The following is a 22,148-nucleotide window of genomic DNA, read 5'->3' as shown; positions in this document are numbered from 1 at the left end:
AATGGAGGGAGGGAGGGAGGGAGGGAGGGAGGGAGGAAGGGAATCTCACTTTTCTTGCATGACAGCACTTGCAATGACAACGTCTCTCTGCTTGGACTCTGGTAGAGCATGCCCAGTATTATTCTAGTAGCCTCCTCCCTTCTTTCATCCTTTCTAGTACTGTAGTAGTATCCCTTTCGTCCTTCTCTCCCTTGTTTGCTACCCAGCCCATGTTACTTTCTCTCAAATCATTCTTTATCCTTCTCCCCTCTGCCATTCTCTCTCTCTCTCTCTCTCTCTCTCTCTCTCTGTCTTTCTTTTCTTCTCTCTCTCAGTGGTGCTGGCAAAGATGCATCGAATCATACTCTCAGGCCAGGAGGACCACCCCCCATCCCCAAGTCTCCATCCAAGGTACAGTAGAGAAGCACACACACACACACACACACACACACACACACACACACACACACACACACACACACACACACATTAGCGGTCTCTTCTTTCCACCTGAAGCCTGCTCTTCGAATGAGGAAGTATACTATAGCTATATTTTCTTTTCTTTTTTAATATTTTATTTAGCAATTTAGGTTTTAGAACACAGAAAAACAAACCAAAAACAAACACACAGTAAAAGAAAAGAAAGAAAAAACATACATACACTAGTACCACCAGTTACAGCTTGTAAATATACATAAATTATGCTTGCAAATATATATACAGTACATATATACAAATGAGTGGAATCCACGCGAGGGAGGAAGACCGGCCGGGCGAGTCACCCATCACCCCTAACCTCGTCAAGGTAGGCCAGAAACGGGTCCCAAATAGTTTGAAATCTCCCAGGTGAGTTGGTCCTCAAGAACCTGAGTCTCTCCATTCGTATGATGGAGATCATGTCCGCCAACCACAACTGAAAACAGGGTGGAGTGGGGACTTCCATTTCTGCAGAATGAGTTTCTTGGCAACAATTGTCCCCTGTGACAGAGACTGCTGCACAGCTGTAGGGAAGTTCAGAGAGGACTCCGAGCAGCCGAAGATGGCGAGTTCTGCCTCCGCTGAAGGGTTATTTTGTAGGCCTTAGAGTACCAATCAAATATTTTGGCCCAAAATCCGGTCAGTAAAGGGCACGACCAAAAGGCATGAGACAGAGTGCCCTCCGACACCCGACACCTGTCACACAGTGGTGAGACAGACGAGTAAATCTTGTGCAATTTCTGCTTCGAATAGTGAAGACGGTGAGTAACTTTAAATTGGATCAGCTGGTGTCTACTATTAACTGAGCAGAGTTGTATCATAGACAGACTCCTATCCCATATAATGTCAGACAAGTCAATGCCAAGTTACTATAGCTATATTTTCTTAATCAACAATGGTCTCTCCCTGTCTCCTTCCCTTTCTTAATCAACAATGGTCTCTCCCTGTCTCCTTCCCAGCTGAGACCAGCAGTGCCTCCTCCTCCCAAGGCGACTCCATCCAAGGAGCTGAAGACAGAGAACATCATTAACCTGTTTGATGCTGCAGCTGCACCTGATATCAGCGTCACTTCCCCATCACAGGTCAGTGTGTCTGTAAACAGCGGAATAGCGCTTTAACTCTCCGCTGTCCTCTCCTGTACAGGTCAGGGCCTTCAGTTATTCCTTCCCCTGGCCTCCTCCTCATAGTCCTCCTCTATTCTATTCTATTCTATTCTATTCTATACTATTCTATTCTATACTATTCTATTCTATTCTACTAGGCATCTCACGCTAAGTGCACTTGATTCGCCCACCCTGCACCTCGCCAAGCTGGCCCTCATCAGTGACATCACGAGAATGTCATAGTGACATTATCAGTGACATCACAATTGCTTGAGTGTAACCAAAAACGTGACCAAGAACGTGAGCACCAAAACATGAGCAAAATTGCAGAACCCACTTACTCCATTTTATATAAGATTCGATTCGATTCGATTTGATTCGATTCGATTCTTGTGTATTCGGTTCTATTCTATTCTATTCTATTCTGTTCTGTTCTGTTACATGTTTGCAGTCGGGAAGCTGAAACCATATTGTTTTTGTGCTGCTTTATTATTCTTCATAGACATTAGTGCAAATGTCTGTGAGACATCGAATTTAGGCCAATTACAGATATTGGTAACCATTACTATGAACCCAATCGGCCTGCAGGTGGTGCTAAAGGTTTTACGTTGAACCTATAACTTCCACACCATGAGGCCAATTTTCACCAAACCTGGTCCACATTATACAGGTCACCATACTCTACAACTTTGTACTTTGGAACCTCATGGTCCACCTGTGAGGTTTTCGAGTTTTTGAGATAATTTGAAGTTTAAAAAAACACATATTTACAGTAACATCCTCCTCCTTTGACCAATCACTCACCACCAACATGTGTATCTACATGTAGCATTTACAAACCTATCTCATAAACATGTGTGAGGAAGCTTGTGGGCTTGCCTCGTGAAGTGTGCTGGATCGTAGTTGAGGGCTCACGGGCAGTGGTCGATCAGAACCACAGAGATGTCGGTCCTCGGACGCGGTTGAAGGAATACCACTCGTGGCCTGGCTGGTTGTAAGGCAGCCAGTCACCAGGGCCTGGCTGGTTGTAAGACAGCCAGGATTCAGCTCGGGTTCGGATTTGGTCGTGGGAAGGGTAGACATTATGAAGTAGAATAGGAAAGAAGAAGTATAAGGAAGGAATATATACAGCGTCACAGAACACCTTGTTATATATGTTATGTCTGACATCGCCGATGACCTCACAGGTGAACTCTATGCTATGACATCATCGGTGACTCCGCAAAGTCCCGCCTGCCATCACAGTCAGCCTAGACCGCCTGACGTCGCCGATGACCTCACAGGTGGACTCTTCATTGTCAACGTCATCATTGTCATCGTTGATGATGTCATCGTCATTACGTCGTTGGCGCGCCGGTTCGTGGGCATCGACTGCCCCAAGAACAGGCCTGACGGTGGGCCATTATGGACCCTTTTCTACACATGTCAATAAAGGTTTTTGGTATATCCGTTTTGAAGATTTTCTTGGACAGAGAGAGAGAGAGAGAGAGCAAGATAAAGAGAGAGCATGGCCTGTGTCATGATCTACTCCTGTTTCATTGCCTAATCCTACTGTGCCATCCTCTACCAGCCACAAGATGTCCTCGGTCTTCCCCTCCTCACACACACACTAGCTGACACACTAGTCCTCAGAACATCACACAGCACCATAGCTCCTGCATCACATTGCTAGCTTGTCTGGGAAGCTAAGCAGGTTTGGCTGTGTTTAGTCCTTAGATGGGAGACCACCTGGTGTGTTTAGTCCTTAGATGGGAGACCACCTGGTGTGTTTAGTCCTTGGATGGAAGACCACCTGCCTGGTGTGAGAAGCTTGAACCCCTTTCATGGCCTCTTGCGGACACCCCCCCCCCACCCCACTCTCTCATCTTAGTTTCTAGTGCTCTTGTGTTTTCTTGTCTTGTCTTCTCTTCTTCTCTCTTTTCTTCTCTTGTCGTTTACTCTGCTCTATCCTCCTCTATTGCACCCTGTTAGCCAATGAGCCCTCCTCTATTGCACCCTGTTAGCCAATGAGCCCTCCTCTAATGCACCCTGTTAGCCAATGAGCCCTCCTCTAATGCACCCTGTTAGCCAATGAGCCCTCCTCTATTGCACCCTATTAGCCAATGAGCCCTCCTCTATTGCACCCTGTTAGCAAATGAGCCCTCCTCTATTGCACCCTGTTAGCCAATGAGCCCTGCTCTATTGCACCCTGTTAGCCAATGAGCCCTCCTCTATTGCACCCTGTTAGCCAATGAGCCCTCCTATATTGCACCCTGTTAGCCAATGAGCCCTCCTCTATTGCACCCTGTTAGCCAACCTCTATTGCACCCTGTTAGCCAATGAACCCTCCTCTATTGCACCCTGTTAGCCAATGAGCCCTCCTCTATTGCACGCTGTTAGCCAATGAGCCCTCCTATCCCTGTTGTTGTCAGTTTGACAGTCCTGCAGTCAGCAACCTGTTGGACATGGACCTGGACACTGCAGCGAGCAAAACCTCCACGGCCGTACAGGTGGATGACTCATGGCATGACCATATCTATTGTAGAGGCCTTACACCGCAAAGAAATTCAAGTTTCACAAGTGATTTTATATCATATCCAGATAGGTTTCATTTATGCTAATTCTTTCATGAAACATTGTTGACAAAGTCACGGTGCTGACCAGTTGTATCAACCTCACTGTGCTGACCAGTTGTATCAACCTCACTGTGCTCACTGTGCTGACCAGTTGTATCAACCTCACTGTGCTGACCAGTTGTATCAACCTCACTGTGCTGACCAGTTGTATCAACCTCACTGTGCTGACCAGTTGTATTGTTGCTGCTATGAAAACATTTCTGACATGTTTCAAGAAGTAGGCTAACATGAAACGAGCATAAAAGGATAGCACACAAAAGTGTCATCTCTTTAAACTAATGCTGTAATTTGACTTAACTATCTTGAAATAAGCATGAAAAGTCTGGATACAAGATGAAATCACTTGCTAAGCTTGCCATAGTTTGCAGTGCCGAGTGCTGCCTGCTCTGCGTTTACCAAACGGCAGGTGGATGGTGGCATGATGAACTGTAGAAACCTGCTTTTAGTGACTTCTTTCTGCTCCAGCACAATCCACAGCATGAACTGTAGATGATAGTCCTGCTCTGCCCTCACCTCTTTCTCCACAGGCCTCAAGTACACATGGAGTATGGGACAATGTACACATGAAGTAAGGGACAATGTACTCATGAAGTAAGGGACAATGTACTCATGAAGTAAGGGACAATGTACTCATGAAGTAAGGGACAATGTACTCATGAAGTAAGGGACAATGTACACATGAAGTAAGGGACAATGTACTCATGAAGTAAGGGACAATGTACTCATGAAGTAAGGGACAATGTACTCATGAAGTAAGGGACAATGTACTCATGAAGTAAGGGACAATGTACTCATGAAGTAAGGGACAATGTACTCATGAAGTAAGGGACAATGTACACATGAAGTAAGGGACAATGTACTCATGAAGTAAGGGACAATGTACTCATGAAGTAAGGGACAATGTACTCATGAAGTAAGGGACAATGTACACATGAAGTAAGGGACAATGTACACATGAAGTAAGGGACAATGTACACATGAAGTAAGGAACAATGTACTCATGAAGTAAGGAACAATGTACTCATGAAGTAAGGGACAATGTACACTTGAAGTAAGGGACAATGTACTCATGAAGTAAGGGACAATGTACTCATGAAGTAAGGGACAATGTACTCATGAAGTAAGGGACAATGTACTCAAGAAGTAAGGGACAATGTACTCATGAAGTAAGGGACAATGTACACATGAAGTAAGGGACAATGTACTCATGAAGTAAGGGACAATGTACTCATGAAGTAAGGGACAATGTACTCATGAAGTAAGGGACAATGTACTCATGAAGTAAGGGACAATGTACTCATGAAGTAAGGGACAATGTACACATGAAGTAAGGGACAATGTACACATGAAGTAAGGGACAATGTACACATGAAGTAAGGAACAATGTACTCATGAAGTAAGGAACAATGTACTCATGAAGTAAGGGACAATGTACACATGAAGTAAGGGACAATGTACTCATGAAGTAAGGGACAATGTACTCATGAAGTAAGGGACAATGTACTCATGAAGTAAGGGACAATGTACTCATGAAGTAAGGGACAATGTAGTCATGAAGTAAGGGACAATGTACTCATGAAGTAAGGGACAATGTACTCATGAAGTAAGGGACAATGTACTCATGAAGTAAGGGACAATGTACTCATGAAGTAAGGGACAATGTACTCATGAAGTAAGGGACAATGTACTCATGAAGTAAGGGACAATGTACTGGACAATGTACACATGAAGTAAGGGACAATGTACTCATGAAGTAAGGGACAATGTACTCATGAAGTAAGGGACAATGTACTCATGAAGTAAGGGACAATGTACTCATGAAGTAAGGGACAATGTACTCATGAAGTAAGGGACAATGTACACATGAAGTAAGGGACAATGTACACATGAAGTAAGGGACAATGTACACATGAAGTAAGGGACAATGTACACATGAAGTAAGGGACAATGTACACATGAAGTAAGGGACAATGTACTCATGAAGTAAGGGACAATGTACTCATGAAGTAAGGGACAATGTACTCATGAAGTAAGGGACAATGTACACATGAAGTAAGGGACAATGTACACATGAAGTAAGGGACAATGTACTCATGAAGTAAGGGACAATGTACTCATGAAGTAAGGGACAATGTACACATGAAGTGAGGGACAATGTACACATGAAGTAAGGGACAATGTACTCATGAAGTAAGGGACAATGTACTCATGAAGTAAGGGACAATGTACACATGAAGTAAGGGACAATGTACTCATGAAGTAAGGGACAATGTACTCATGAAGTAAGGGACAATGTACTCATGAAGTAAGGGACAATGTACTCATGAAGTAAGGGACAATGTACTCATGAAGTAAGGGACAATGTACACATGAAGTAAGGGACAATGTACTCATGAAGTAAGGGACAATGTACTCATGAAGTAAGGGACAATGTACTCATGAAGTAAGGGACAATGTACACATGAAGTAAGGGACAATGTACACATGAAGTAAGGGACAATGTACTCATGAAGTAAGGGACAATGTACACATGAAGTAAGGGACAATGTACACATGAAGTAAGGGACAATGTACACATGAAGTAAGGGACAATGTACTCATGAAGTAAGGGACAATGTACACATGAAGTAAGGGACAATGTACTCATGAAGTAAGGGACAATGTACTCATGAAGTAAGGGACAATGTACTCATGAAGTAAGGGACAATGTACTCATGAAGTAAGGGACAATGTACTCATGAAGTAAGGGACAATGTACTCATGAAGTAAGGGACAATGTACTCATGAAGTAAGGGACAATGTACACATGAAGTAAGGGACAATGTACTCATGAAGTAAGGGACAATGTACTCATGAAGTAAGGGACAATGTACTCATGAAGTAAGGGACAATGTACTCATGAAGTAAGGGACAATGTACTCATGAAGTAAGGGACAATGTACTCATGAAGTAAGGGACAATGTACTCATGAAGTAAGGGACAATGTACACATGAAGTAAGGGACAATGTACACATGAAGTAAGGGACAATGTACACATGAAGTAAGGGACAATGTACTCATGAAGTAAGGGACAATGTACACATGAAGTAAGGGACAATGTACTCATGAAGTAAGGGACAATGTAGTCATGAAGTAAGGGACAATGTACTCATGAAGTAAGGGACAATGTAGTCATGAAGTAAGGGACAATGTACTCATGAAGTAAGGGACAATGTACACATGAAGTAAGGGACAATGTACACATGAAGTAAGGGACAATGTACACATGAAGTAAGGGACAATGTACTCATGAAGTAAGGGACAATGTACACATGAAGTAAGGGACAATGTACTCATGAAGTAAGGGACAATGTACTCATGAAGTAAGGGACAATGTACTCATGAAGTAAGGGACAATGCCAAATGAGGTGTCCTTTAGCAGGCATTAATGGATGATGGGGAGGACAGCAAACGCTTGCCTCCGCAGAGTTAATTCTTTCCTGATAATGGACACCTCCAAATGCATTATACCATTGTCACTTGACAAAGAAAAGAAATAATATAAATATATATAAGACCATTAATTGTCCCGCACCAAAGGGGGGACTATGGATCGGTCTCCGTCCGTCCATCTGTCCGTTCGTTCGTTCGTTCGTTCGTTCGTTCGTTCGTTCGTTCGTTCGTTCGTTCGTTCGTCACACTGTACCATTGACTTTGTGTCGCTAGGGGGCAGCATTGACAATGAATGTGACTGACCCAAAGGTGGATCTAGATTACTGGTGGGGGACAACGTGTATACTGCTTGTTTATATTATTTTCATGCATTTTGCAATCTAAAAATGTTCACAAGCCATAAACTCTGTTTCTCTGCTAACCCCTGATTGTTTGAGTAAATCCTTATAAAGCATTAACTAACCCTTAATTAACAGCTAATGTGTCATGTACTAATAGTGTTCATGTTAACTAAGCTCGTGTTTGAGTTGAGGCATCAAGTCACTGAGGTTAAGGTTGGAGCAAGCTTACGGTCAAGGCTGTTAATTAAGGGTTAATTAATGCTTATTAAGCATGAACTAATCATTAATTAATTATTGTAAAGTTTTACAAGTATTCAAAATATATTCAGCTCCTGTTTGATCCAGATGTGCTAATGAACTTCCACAATTTTGAGAGGGTGGTTGCTATTTACTCCAGCTAAAATATTCTGATGTAGTCCTGCACTGCCAAAGCCTTACGATCCTGAGCTCTGGTCACGGCTTAGACTTCAGTACAACCACACACTTCAAGGGGAGGACATGCAATTACATGGCTGTCCACATTAACGAGCAATTTAATCTTTTTTTTTATCAAATTTTTATCAAAATATAGCTGCCAATAATTTTCACTTTCCTGACCAAGCTTTTGGAAACAAAAGGCAGCATCTTTGCAGTTTAGCCCTCGCTTCAAGATAGTGTACTTTGTTTCAAGTCTTGATTCAAGTGAAATTAATATACCCCATTGTTTGGTTGTTTTTTAAATAAAAATTGTTTTTAAGACTGAATACAAGATTAAATCATTGTTTGTTAAAATGGACATTCATTTTGGAGTGCACCGTTTCTGTACAATCCATTCACATACAGGTGGATGATATATAAAGTTTAAACTATTCTCGAAGACAGTGGTCACCTCTTAAGTCTAGACCTTGTTACTTCCTACTTCCTTCTATGACCCATTTCAAATTTTCCCAAGCATTGCTTGTTCTGCTGAAGATGTACCACTATGGGTTTGTAGGTTCAGAGCAGTGGTACTCAACCTTGCCCTACTCAGGAGCCACCCTGACAAAGAAAAAGACCTTTGGAAGAGCCACAATCCAAAAAAAAAAGTCCCTTTCCTCCCATTATTTTATTAGATATTTATGTATTTATTTATTTATTTATTTATTTATTTATTTATTTTAAGTAGGACTTAAAAGAGCCACAACTACCCATAAAGGAGCCACATGTGGCTCTAGAGCCTCGGGTTGAGTATCACTGCTTTAGAGCATGGGACCTGCATTGGAAATCAGTTTCCAATGCAGTTTCAGTGAATGCAATGGACATGGACTTGAATTTGTACGAGGGTTTGCCACATCACAGTCTCACAGTATGGCCTTTCTTCTCACTCTGTTGCTCTCCCTCTGTTTTCCACAGCCTGAAAACTGGGACTCATGGGTAAGCATCTTCATCCTCCTCATCCTCAAAATAATCTACCATTGCGATCGTGACCTTCATCGTCAGACTCTTATTTGTCTTCATAATCATCATCATTTCAATCGTAATCATCTACATTATGTAGACGTTATAGAAGTCCCACTCTTGGTGTGGTTGCCGCCCTGCTGCTACACTACTGCTACACTCCCAGAAGGAACTGTTTGGAAAGCCCTGCACTACAAATGCAGGTTAGATGTGGGATGGGGACTTCTATAATGGCCACTACTGTGTTTTCTAAACATCTGTCTGTCTCAAATCTGTTTGTGCATTAATTGGCAGCAATGTGATAACAGCACTATAATGATGTGAAGAGGTTGTTGTCTTACAGCACAAATAGAACTTGGGAATGAGCTGTCAATTCAGTTTCAGATCAATATTTTCTACATTATCGAATAATTCAGATTAACGGTGTCCTATATTCAGTCCCCTCTCTGCGCTTTCTGTCTCTTTTTCTATATGTGCATGTATATTCATATAGATCCCAAGCGTGCCGATTGTATAAGACACCATTAAAATCTATAAAATAATCACAAAGGTAGAAATTATTTTCAATTCTTTTAGTGCAAATTGAGCTGAACATTTCAATTGAAGATGATCTCACGAGTAGACTAATTTGTAACTGAATTGACTGCAATGATCTTTGACCTCCTTTCTTTCTTTCCCACCCATCTCCCTGTATGTTCACATGTTCCACTGATAGGACATGTACAGTTGACATGTTAGCTTCATGTTACATGTGACACACACATGTACAGTTGACATGTTAGCTTCATGTTACATGTGACACACAGGGAACAAGTAACCGTTTTCAAAGTTGAGTGAAGTTGCTCATGAAAGCTGGAAGAATGTTTGCAGTGGGTTGCTTTCACTTGCACCATTTGATGTCCCTAATGGGATGCAGAAAGCTCTCTCCGAAGGACAAAAATGGCTCACAACAAAATGGATGCAAATGTTTGCTGTGACTTCAAGTGAAAGCAAAAGACTGAACCACTTGTGGTCTGAGGGTAGAAATGAGACAGGTACGCTGATCTCCAAACCTGTACTCTGAGCTAGTGGGCAACTTCACAGAGCGTTGCGTTCAGGTTGACCATCTGACCATTAACAAACCTTTCTTGTCCATCCCTTTCGCTGTAAGAGAGATGTGTCTCAAAATAATACAGTTTTTACTGTATTCAAGCTTGGAGAAAAACAATGCCAGCTCAGAAAGGAGCGACACGTCTACTCTTACAAAGCACCCTTCCTCTTTCTCCATCTGAATATAAGCGGGGGAATATAAACTATCCCTGCCAACCACATAGAAGACCCAACATCTATCTTCTGATGGGGAAATGTATATATAAACCATCTCTGCCAACCACATAGAAGACCCAACATCTATCTTCTGATGGGGAAATGCTTTTTTTCCTGCCTTTTCTTTGCCACCCCTCTTTGTCTTCATCTGTCTTTTAATTTGATTTGAAACCTCCTCTCTGGCATCAACCTTCCTGATTGCCATGATGGTGACTTGCTGGCATCGGCTGTGGAACTCTTCACATCGGTGTCCATGGCATCTCTCCTGGCCCTGTTTCTGCTCATACATGGCCAACCTACCCCCATATGCCCCTTTAATATGGCATATAATTCTCATTTTCTAAATAACCCTCGGCTCCAACTCCCCAATCCCTCACCTGTTGTAAAACCCCTTAATGATCCCTGAACGTTTACCTGCCATTCTGCTCATATTCTGCCAACCTGCCCCTGTCCATCCCTTAAATACCCCTTTAATCCCCAACCCTTTGTCCATCTTAAAGGCCCATTCCTTTGGTTCTGGCGAGAAATAAATGTGCACAAAGTGTTTATTATTGGCACTGAGTGAATGCGCCTTGACGTAACTTAAAAATGGCGACCAGGGACGTTTCTCTCCGACCAGCCGTTCAGAAGATACATGGAAAAACGCAGTTTCAAAGGGGTTAGCATTTCCCGCCACAGCTAGAGGATGTGACGTCTGCGCGCGTTCATGAGCTTGTCTCTTGTCCTAGACGCTAACAGGAAATGGCTAAAGTAGCTTTTAACGTTACGTTTGTCGCTAGCTGCTAGCAAAAGGAAACAACACAGACTCCAGAAAAAGTCCACACTAAATAAATAAATAAATATTTATCTAATGAAGCCCGTCTGGCCAGACAGCAGCAATGTGACCGACATCGGGGGGAAACTAGAGTCAGGACTGTGTTTTCGGTTCATGAAGGAAACTTGCTGCTTGTAGCTACTGTAATGTGGTTTTGACCAGATAACGTTAGCTGCTTGCTAATGGATTTTCAAGATTCAAGATTTTTACTGTCACTCCGTAGTACAAGTATCTGACCACCTGGTCAGAAACTCTGCTAACATTACCGTCTTGTGTGAAGTAATGCAACCCTAACGTTACTACCGTTATGCTTATGGTAATGGAACATTATTGTTTGACTGCATTTAGCTGCGGTGGTGAGTCTGCCTATTATTAGACTAGCCTATTATAACCATAACGTTAGCTTGATGCTATACGCGGCTAACTAATAGATTTAGCTATATTTATAGAAATTACCACCAGCCCCACTAATAACGTTACTGTCTTGTGTTGATAATGAATCTAACAGTCGGAAATATGCCTAACGTTAGCCTACTGTCTGTTATGCTTACGGTACATTGTTTGACTGTTCAGTTTGGTCAACTCCAGGCATTACACGGTACCGTACATACAGGGGGAGCAGGCTATTTCCTGGCTTGTGCTAACATGAGTATCCACTTCCCCGCAACCAGCAGGCTCTGGCTGCAGTGGGACTGCACATAGTTAACGTTAGCTTGATGCTAATCGTGGCTAACTAATATTAATTTACATTTATAGAAATTACCACCAGCCCCACTAATAACGTTACCGTCTTGTGTGGATAATGAATTTAACAGTCGTAAATATGCCTAACGTTACTGTTATGCTTATGAAACATTGTTTGATTGTTCAGTTTGCTCAACTCCAGGCATTACACGGTACCGTACATACAGGGGGAGCAGGCTATTTCCTGGCTTGTGCTAACATGAGTATCCACTTCCCCGCAGCCAACGCAAGCCAAAACACGGCCAAACATGCCACAATAACGTCCCCTAATTCATCCAGAATCCTTCCTGGGCATCTCGAGGCTGATCTGACCGATAAATTGTCCAGGTTGCCGTTTTCAAGTGACTTTTATGAGTTAACGTTACAAAGCAACCAACACCTCTGCTGTTGCCAGGCAACTGCTTGTGCGCGTGCGAGTATGGTGCCCGCGCGTCAGCTCGTTCACACGCTGCCTGCAGTTACACTAACGGCCACCGGCGTCAGTAATAGTGAGTATTGACGGATTGGGCCTTTAAACCTTTGACTTTGCCCTTAACTTTTTAACTCCTTCAACCTTGACCCTTGCCCAATGCCCATGTTCTGCTCTTACACTGTCCAACAAACATCCCCCATAAACCCCTAAAAAAATCCCTATACTTCCAATACTGCCAATTCCCAAACCCCTTTACCCATTCAAAAATGCTTAACCATTGAACCTACCCATATGTATTGCTTATACCTCTCTCCTCTGTCCCTGAAAATCCCCTCAACCATTGCAATGATGGACCCCTTATAACACTTATATGGTGAAATGCACCTTACGCCCAACTACCCAACCCGGTCAATTTATAACCTCTGACCCCTTGAAACTTGACCCTTGCCCCTCAGCCTGAGGACAGCGGTGCCCAGGAAGAAATAGAAGACCAGCAGCACTATGACCCTGTGGCAGCTGCTGCGGAAGGCTGGGGTGACGACGGCTCGCAGCCCATCCGCTACGACCCGGTAGCTGCTGCCACAGAGGGCTGGGGGGACGACGGGAGCAAGCCAGTTCACTACGACCCCGTGGCTGTAGGGGGCGCCAGCGCGGGATGGGGGGATGTCGGTTCCCAGTCGGTTCCTTATGAACCGGCGGCTGCGGCCCAGGATGGCTGGGACGATGATGGGAGCCGGCCGGTTAAAGAGGCGTCTCCTACCGAGGAGGAAACAGCCACCGCCAAGGCTCCCACCGAAGCCGCCGAGACTCCGACCGAAGCCGCTGATGCTCCGACCGAAGCCGCTGAGGCTCCGACCGAAGCCGCTGAGGCTCCGACCGAAGCCGCTGAGGCTCCGACCGAAGCCGCTGAGACTCCCACCGAAGCCGCCCAGACTCCCACCGAAGCCGCCCAGACTCCCACCGAAGCCGCCGAGGACGAAGCCGTCCCAGCTGCAGCTGCGGAGGATAAGGAAGAGGGTCAGGTAACGAAGGCAAGAGAAAAAGTGGAGAGATGCATCTGGAGGAAAAAGGCAGATGCATCGAGGTAGATTGTGAATGAAATGGGGAGAGAAGAGTATAGTGAACAACTGCTCCATAACACTGCACACGTTTCATCTCAGTCACTGCTAAGCACAAATACAAGTGGTGTGCAATAGCTTTTACTCTATAGCAAGTGTGCAACAGCATCTAAGCTTCACGTCTTTAGCTTTGCAGTTCTGCACTTTAGTCAAAGTATGTGACTGTATTGATTCTCTGTTCAGGCTCTCAGAGTGCCATCTGTTTGTGCTTTTGCCTGTCTTTGTCTTTGTCTTTGTCTCTGTCCTGCCTGTCTTCTTATGTCTGTCCCTCTTTCTTTCACTCTCTATCACTCTTTCTTTTTGTCCTCCATCTGCTCTTCCTCTAACCTCTCTCACTCTGCTCTTCCTCTAACCTCTCTCACTCTGCTCTTCCTCTAACCTCTCTCACTCTGCTCTTCCTCTAACCTCTCTCACTCTGCTCTTCCACCAAACTCTCTCCCTCTGCTCTTCCACTAACCTCTCTCCCTCTGCTCTTCCTCTAACCTCTCTCACTCTGCTCTTCCTCTAACCTCTCTCCCTCTGCTCTTCCTCTAACCTCTCTCACTCTGCTCTTAATTCCTCTAACCTCTCTCACTCTGCTCTTCCTCTATCCTCTCTCACTCTGCTCTTCCTCTAACCTCTCTCACTCTGCTCTTCCTCTAACCTCTCTCACTCTGCTCTTCCTCTAACCTCTCTCACTCTGCTCTTCCTCTATCCTCTCTCACTCTGCTCTTCCTCTAACCTCTCTCACTCTGCTCTTCCTCTAACCTCTCTCACTCTGCTCTTCCTCTATCCTCTCTCACTCTGCTCTTCCTCTAACCTCTCTCACTCTGCTCTTCCTCTAACCTCTCTCTCTCTGTTCTTCCACTAAACTCTCTCACTCTGCTCTTCTGACTTCACTTTCAGGGTGAAGCTGCAGCTCCAGCAGAAGCAGCTGTGGAAGAGGCACCAACAGAGGAGGTGAGTGTAGGTGGACTAAAATATTCCTCTCTGTAATGCTGTAGTTCTTAATTGCAAAATGCCAGAATAGCATATAAATAAATATACACATACACTCATAGTACTTGTGTGTGCTATCTGTCTAGACACCTGCAGCAGTGGCAGAACCAGCCAAAGCAGCAGCAGAGGCAGAGGAGCTGCCTCCTGGCTTCTTGTTCAAGGTAATTTCACAGACTGGGTAGCAGAAATGTTATGGGGGGGTGGCGATGTTGGGTTTTTATAAAAGTCTAAGATATATTCAGAGTGTAATTACATGTGGGGGGGTCTAAGATATATTCAGAGTGTAATTACATGTGGGGGGGGGGGGTCTAAGATATATTCACAGTGTAATTACATGTGGGGGGGGGTCTAAGATATATTCAGAGTGTAATTACATGTGGGGGGGGGTCTAAGATATATTCAGAGTGTAATTACATGTGGGGGGGGGTCTAAGATATATTCACAGTGTAATTACAGGTGGGGGGGGTCTAAGATATATTCAGAGTGTAATTACATGTGGGGGGGGGTCTAAGATATATTCACAGTGTAATTACAGGTGGGGGGGGGTCTAAGATATATTCAGAGTGTAATTACATGTGGGGGGGGGGGGGTCTAAGATATATTCAGAGTGTAATTACATGTGGGGGGAGGGGTCTAAGATATATTCAGAGTGTCATTACATGTTTTATAAAAGTCTCAGATATATTCAGAGTGTAATTACATGTGGGGGGAGGGGTCTAAGATATATTCAGAGTGTCATTACATGTTTTATAAAAGTCTCAGATATATTCAGAGTGTAATTACATGGGGGGGGGGGGTCTCAGATATATTCAGAGTGTAATTACATGTGGGGGAGGGTCTAAGATATATTCAGAGTGTCATTACATGTTTTATAAAAGTCTCAGACATATTCAGAGTGTAATTACATGTGGGGGGGTCTCAGATATATTCAGAGTGTCATTACATGTTTTATAAAAGTCTCAGATATATTCAGAGTGTAATTACATGTGGGGGGGGGTCTCAGATATATTCAGAGTGTAATTACATGTGGGGGGGGTCTAAGATATATTCAGACTGTAATTACATGTGGGGGGGGGGTATCAGATATATTCAGAGTGTAATTACATGTGGGGGGGGGTATCAGATATATTCAGAGTGTAATTACATGTGGGGGGGGGGGGTCTCAGATATATTCACAGTGGAATTCCATGTGCATTCATGTGTTTTAGGTCCAGGTGATGCATGACTACGCTGCCAATGACTCAGATGAGCTGGAGATGAAGGCTGGAGACGTGGTGTTAGTGATTCCCTTTGAAACCCCAGATGAACAGGTACACACACACACACACACACACACACACACACACACACAGATATACTGTACTTGTTGAGAATTCCTCACCTTGGCAGAGCTGTATCACTTATTTTGCATTAATGCAGCGAGTTCTGTTGTTATTATCTTGTGTTAGTAACGCTTTATTTTGGAAATACAAACAGGAAGTTAGAGCTGTTATTGCGGCTGACTTAACCGCGGGTATGAACGTCCGTGGAAGCTGCTAGAAGCAGTCAGAAACGAGCAAACACACGTGGAGCACCTATAAACGGCTAGAAACCTGTCAGAGGGATAAAACCTCCCTTTTTTCCTTTCACTACGGCGGTTGCCTGTACAACAGTCAGAGAAGATAAACTGTAAACCACTGTACCGTCGGTGACTGCCTTTACCACAAGTAAACGTGTTGAACCCCACCTGGTGTCCCAAGTGCTTTCTGGCAGGAGCCCTGTAGCGGCCAATTCGTTTATCCAGCTATTCAGGGTTAAAACCCAACATACGGTCCTTCGAGCCGGATCCGTTGGCTACTACAGATATGACATCAGACCAGGAGGTAGCACGTGCAAGCCTTGATGGCCGAGAGAGACCCTCAAGGCAACGCCAGACCCCCAGGTATTTGGAGGATTATATCCTTGACTCCAACCACCACCAGCCTGCCCTTTCCTCCCGCCCTACCGAGGGACAGCAAGAGGAGCAGAGAGGAGCAGCAGCTGCAGCGAGTGGTAGCCAAGCAGGTATACCCTCAAACTGGGACACAACCATACACAGACCCAACTCAGCGGATCATCTTAGTATGGGTTCACTGAGGGACGTAATCGAGTCCATTTCGGGACGAGAAAGGCGAGAGGCAGCAGAAATGGCTCAGCTTAGTAGCCAACTAGCACAGTATGAGAGACGACAACGTCGTCGTCAGGAGTTACTGGAGCACATTACATCCCACCTAATGGAGGAAGAAGCAGATCAGAGTCCTCAACGTAGGAAGACTGCATCATGCCCACCAGAACTACCAGCGATGGTGGTCCATCGGAGACAGATTCCTGTTCAGACAAAGACTAGAGCTATCCCTCTCAGGGAGGAGGCAGGACGACCACACAGTCGACCAACAGAGTCACAGTACCCCAGGCCTTCATACAATGATGTGGGGTTCGAACCAATTCACCCAGAGCCCTCTCCATGCTCTCTCTATTCTAACCTATCGTCTGGTATGTTGTTGCTACCACAAGCCGGGCAACACCCCAACAGGCCAGACCCTCAGCAAGCATGGGGCGCAGCGGCCGTACGACCCCACCGCTATGAATCAACTGGACCGAGCTTCCAGCCTCATAGGCAACAGCAGCAGCAGCACCTGCGAGCCCAATCGCAGCACCACATTGGACCATTCCATTCTTATGCTGCGTCGGACCAGATTGCACCGCCTCCAGTGCAACAGCAGTTCCCGGCTCCAGCCCCTGTACAGCTGCAGCCCACTGTGCCTAATGGCTATTCCACGGTGCAGAATTCACAACTGCAACGAGCTGTTGGACCTGTTTCATCTGGTTACGCTCCCCCTTACTATGCTCCTATATCCTCAATCGCTGCATCACCTCAGGCGCTCTATTCTGCCCCACCGATGATGGGCCCAGCGCTAGCATTCCCTCCACAGCTGCCATCAGCCCACACCGTAGCATCGCCAGGCTTCAGCATGCCTCAGCCTCCACTATACGGTGCCCCGAAGCCAAAAATCCCAGACTTCTCCACAGATAGCGAGAGAGAATTCGCTAATTTGAAGCTGGCTTTGGACAACCTACTTGAGCCTCACCTGGGGCTAACCGAGAAGTACAAATACCATGTGCTACTTGAACACCTCAAGCTGCCCGAGGCTCAAATGATTGGCCAGTCTTGCCGTCACCATCCGTACCCGTACTCAGCAGCTGTGCAGGCTCTACAGCTGCAGTATGGCCAACCACACCAGCTGGCTCAGAGCGAAATAGCAGCGATCCTCACCTCCCCTGAGGTGAAACCTAATGACTCTCGTAGCTTCCAGAGCTTCTCTCTTCAGGTCCACCTCTTAGTCAGCATGCTGCTCTCATTAGAGGGACCTCAAGGTACTGAGCTCAACTGCTGCTCGCACGTGGACCGCCTGCTCAGCAAGCTACCAAGATATTTGCGGGATGGATTCATTGAGTCTCTGCAATTACAAGGCAAGCTCAACACTACAAGCCTCAACCCCTACAACTTGCAGGACTTAGCGGGATGGCTCCAACTTAAAGCCCAGCAGCAGCGTCTGTCCAGCAGATTGGTGCAGCGCTACCAACTCGAGAAACCTCCAAGTACTGGAAGGGAGAACATGCTGTATAAGGGCAGAGGTCAAAGTGCAGCTATCTATTACGGAGCAGAGCCCACACAACCGAGCGTCTCCAGCAATCCCACGTCGTATAATGGTAGGAAACCATTCCAGATACATTGCCTTTACTGCGACAGCAAAGAGCACTACATCAGCCGCTGCCGCAAGATTACAGAACAGTCAGCAGCAGACCTGGAGAAGTGGATAGCAGAAGGAAAGCGCTGCTGGAGGTGTGCACGTGCCCATGCACCTGAGACCTGCAACCTCAAGAAGCCCTGCGGCGACTGCGGTGGCATTCACCTCCAGGTCCTCCACAATGCAGCCCAACGTCGCTCCAGCGATCCACTGTCGAGGGCCTCAGAAGTTTACCTGACACCCAGCATTACAACAAGCAAGGTGCTCTTGAAGGTCGTCCCTGTACTGCTCCACAGTGGTTCTAACACAATGGAGTCATTCGCTGTCTTGGATGACGGAGCTCAACGGACGATGATTCTACCTGCCGCTGTCCAGCAGCTCCAGTTGAAGGGTGAGATTGAGACTCTTGTCCTACGCACGGTGCTGACAGACCTTACACACCTCCGGGGCGCAAAGGTCAGTTTCGAGGTCTCTCCCAAAGGTAACCCACAGAAGCGCTACAAAGTGCATGGAGCATTCACTGCTTCAGGTCTAGACCTGATGGAGCAGACCTACCCAGTGCAGAAGCTTAAAAGGCAGCACACTCACTTACGCCGAGTCCCGCTGCAACCCTTCTTCAACGCGCATCCACTGGTGTTGCTTGGGTCAGATCATGTACACCTCATCACTGCCACTAAGCCAGTTCGCAGGGGAGTAAACGGTGGACCCATAGCAATCCACACGGCCCTTGGATGGGCTTTGCAGGGTGCTGAGGGTTGTGCGCCAGAACGGGCTTCAGTGCAGCAGTGCCTCTTCTCCTCGATCGTTAGCCCTGCCGAGGTCCAGCCTGCCCTCCAGCTATCTACCTCCAGTTCTTCTCACCAGCAGCCAGTCTCTACTGCACTCTGGCACAACCTTCAGCCGTTGATGTCTAAGGAAGCCAGTCCCACGCTTCAGCTTCGTTGCCAGCCTCTGGGGTGGCCCAGCCTCCGTCACCGGCCACCGGGGCGGCCCTTTCTTCATCGCCGGCCTCTGGAGCAGCCCTCCCCATGTCGCCAGCCTTCTGAACGGCTCCACCGGGCTGGTCGTTTTTCAGATCGTCCTCCCGACCAACTTCGCCGGGCTGGTCATCTTCCAGATCGTCCTCCGGACCAGCTATACCAGGCTGGTCTTCCTCCAGCCTGTCCTCCGGAACGACTTCGTCTTTGTCACCGGTGCCCAGGCCGACCTCCAGAGCCGCCCTGTCCTCTGCGCCGATCCCGTCCCCATCACATGCCCTTCATGGGGCGGCGGGATATAGCTTTGCCTCCAGCGGGTTTGCGCCCTTGCCGTCATGGGGCGGCGGAGGTGGCACCACTTGATCTGCAGGTATCCGACCAGTTGCCTGCCCGACCCAGCTCCCAGCTCTCGTAGACGACAACCGGGACACTTGAGGAATTCCTTCGTCTACACATTGGCTAATGTGGGGGCGGCTGTTGAGAATTCCTCACCTTGGCAGAGCTGTATCACTTATTTTGCATTAATGCAGCGAGTTCTGTTGTTATTATCTTGTGTTAGTAACGCTTTATTTTGGAAATACAAACAGGAAGTTAGAGCTGTTATTGCGGCTGACTTAACCGCGGGTATGAACGTCCGTGGAAGCTGCTAGAAGCAGTCAGAAACGAGCAAACACACGTGGAGCACCTATAAACGGCTAGAAACCTGTCAGAGGGATAAAACCTCCCTTTTTTCCTTTCACTACGGCGGTTGCCTGTACAACAGTCAGAGAAGATAAACTGTAAACCACTGTACCGTCGGTGACTGCCTTTACCACAAGTAAACGTGTTGAACCCCACCTGGTGTCCCAAGTGCTTTCTGGCAGGAGCCCTGTAGCGGCCAATTCGTTTATCCAGCTATTCAGGGTTAAAACCCAACAGTACTGATAATGTATATACTGTATGTGTTTGTCTGTGTGCTTTCAGGATGATGGCTGGCTGATGGGGATGAAGCAGGATGACTGGGTCCAGATCAAAGACAAGGCAGTTAAAGGGGTTTTCCCGGAAAACTTCACCCAGAGGCTGTGAAAAAGGAGGAGAGGACATCATTCCATCTTCCTTCTCTCTCTCTCTCTCGCTATCCTATCCTCCTCCCTTCTTCCTTTCTTCTCTTGCCCTGATATATATCTTTATTAGGACTTTGGCCATAGAAGCAGAGCTGTCACTAGCCCTGGCTGAAATCATGCATTTCTTTCTAAGGTCTGCTACGTTGTGGATCTTGAGATTTCTGTTGATTTCTGCCACATTTTTAAAAAATAGCTACAGATGTAGCCGTTGTCGGGGACCCATGTTTTACTGGCCTGCTGCAGTACTGCTGCACTGCACTGTTGCTGCTCCACTCCTAACGAGAGGGATTCTGATCATACAGGATAGCTGCAGGGATGGGGTACTTCTACAATGGCTACCGCTGTAGTTGTGTTCTGATGTTTTGGCGTTTGTGATGTTTTATCATAAATTCGTCATATTCAGACATATTCCACCACCTGTCATCACAGAAAATGTCAGTTGAAATATGTTTTTGTCCATCTGATACTGAGTGAGAGATTAAAAACACTATGTACAACCCAATGCCAAGTGTAGCAGATTAGCCCCTATAAACATATGAAAATCTGTTTTCTTTCTGATGAATGGGGGCATTATAACACCAGAGTGACAAGCAGGTAAGCACATGAAGTGAGCAGTGCTGTCGCCCGCGTTACAGTCATTCGTCCAGCAGATCAGTGCTGTCGCCCGCGTTACAGTCATTCGTCCAGCAGATCAGTGCTGTCGCCCGCGTTACAGTCATTCGTCCAGCAGATCAGTGCTGTCGCCCGCGTTACAGTCATTCGTCCAGCAGATCAGTGCTGTCGCCCGCGTTACAGTCATTCGTCCAGCAGATCAGTGCTGTCGCCCGCGTTACAGTCATTCGTCCAGCAGATCAGTGCTGTCGCCCGCGTTACAGTCATTCGTCCAGCAGATCAGTGCTGTCGCCCGCGTTACAGTCATTCGTCCAGCAGATCAGTGCTGTCGCCCGCGTTACAGTCATTCGTCCAGCAGATCAGTGCTGTCGCCCGCGTTACAGTCATTCGTCCAGCAGATCAGTGCTGTCGCCCGCGTTACAGTCATTCGTCCAGCAGATCAGTGCTGTCGCCCGCGTTACAGTCATTCGTCCAGCAGATCAGTGCTGTCGCCCGCGTTACAGTCATTCGTCCAGCAGATCAGTGCTGTCGCCCGCGTTACAGTCATTCGTCCAGCAGATCAGTGCTGTCGCCCGCGTTACAGTCATTCGTCCAGCAGATCAGTGCTGTCGCCCGCGTTACAGTCATTCGTCCAGCAGATCAGTGCTGTCGCCCGCGTTCCAGTCATTCGTCCAGCAGATCAGTGCTGTCGCCCGCGTTACAGTCATTCGTCCAGCAGATCAGTGCTGTCGCCCGCGTTCCAGTCATTCGTCCAGCAGATCAGTGCTGTCGCCCGCGTTACAGTCATTCGTCCAGCAGATCAGTGCTGTCGCCCGCGTTCCAGTCATTCGTCCAGCAGATCAGTGCTGTCGCCCGCGTTACAGTCATTCGTCCAGCAGATCAGTGCTGTCGCCCGCGTTACAGTCATTCGTCCAGCAGATCAGTGCTGTCGCCCGCGTTACAGTCATTCGTCCA

General features: G+C 46.4%; 1 protein-coding gene across 1 annotated transcript; it reads left to right on the top strand.

Annotated features, from left to right (window-relative positions):
* Positions 1-314: 314 nt before the first annotated feature.
* On the top strand, positions 315-20,544 carry LOC310771702 (uncharacterized protein; the record flags this gene model as incomplete). The annotated part of the gene is made up of 9 exons (XM_083664248.1): positions 315-390; positions 1,416-1,538; positions 3,971-4,048; positions 9,320-9,340; positions 13,095-13,661; positions 14,643-14,696; positions 14,822-14,896; positions 15,944-16,045; positions 20,443-20,544. Coding segments are annotated over 9 exons (1,198 nt in total), but the record flags the coding sequence as incomplete, so codon positions are not given.
* Between the last annotated feature and the right edge of the window lie 1,604 nt (positions 20,545-22,148).

The sequence above is a fragment of the Poromitra crassiceps genome, assembly GCF_964638095.1.
Source record: "Poromitra crassiceps genome assembly, contig: HAP1_SCAFFOLD_1064, whole genome shotgun sequence".
In the NCBI taxonomy this organism is placed as follows: Eukaryota; Metazoa; Chordata; class Actinopteri; order Beryciformes; family Melamphaidae; genus Poromitra; species Poromitra crassiceps.
This window is presented reverse-complemented; position numbering and strand designations above follow the sequence as displayed.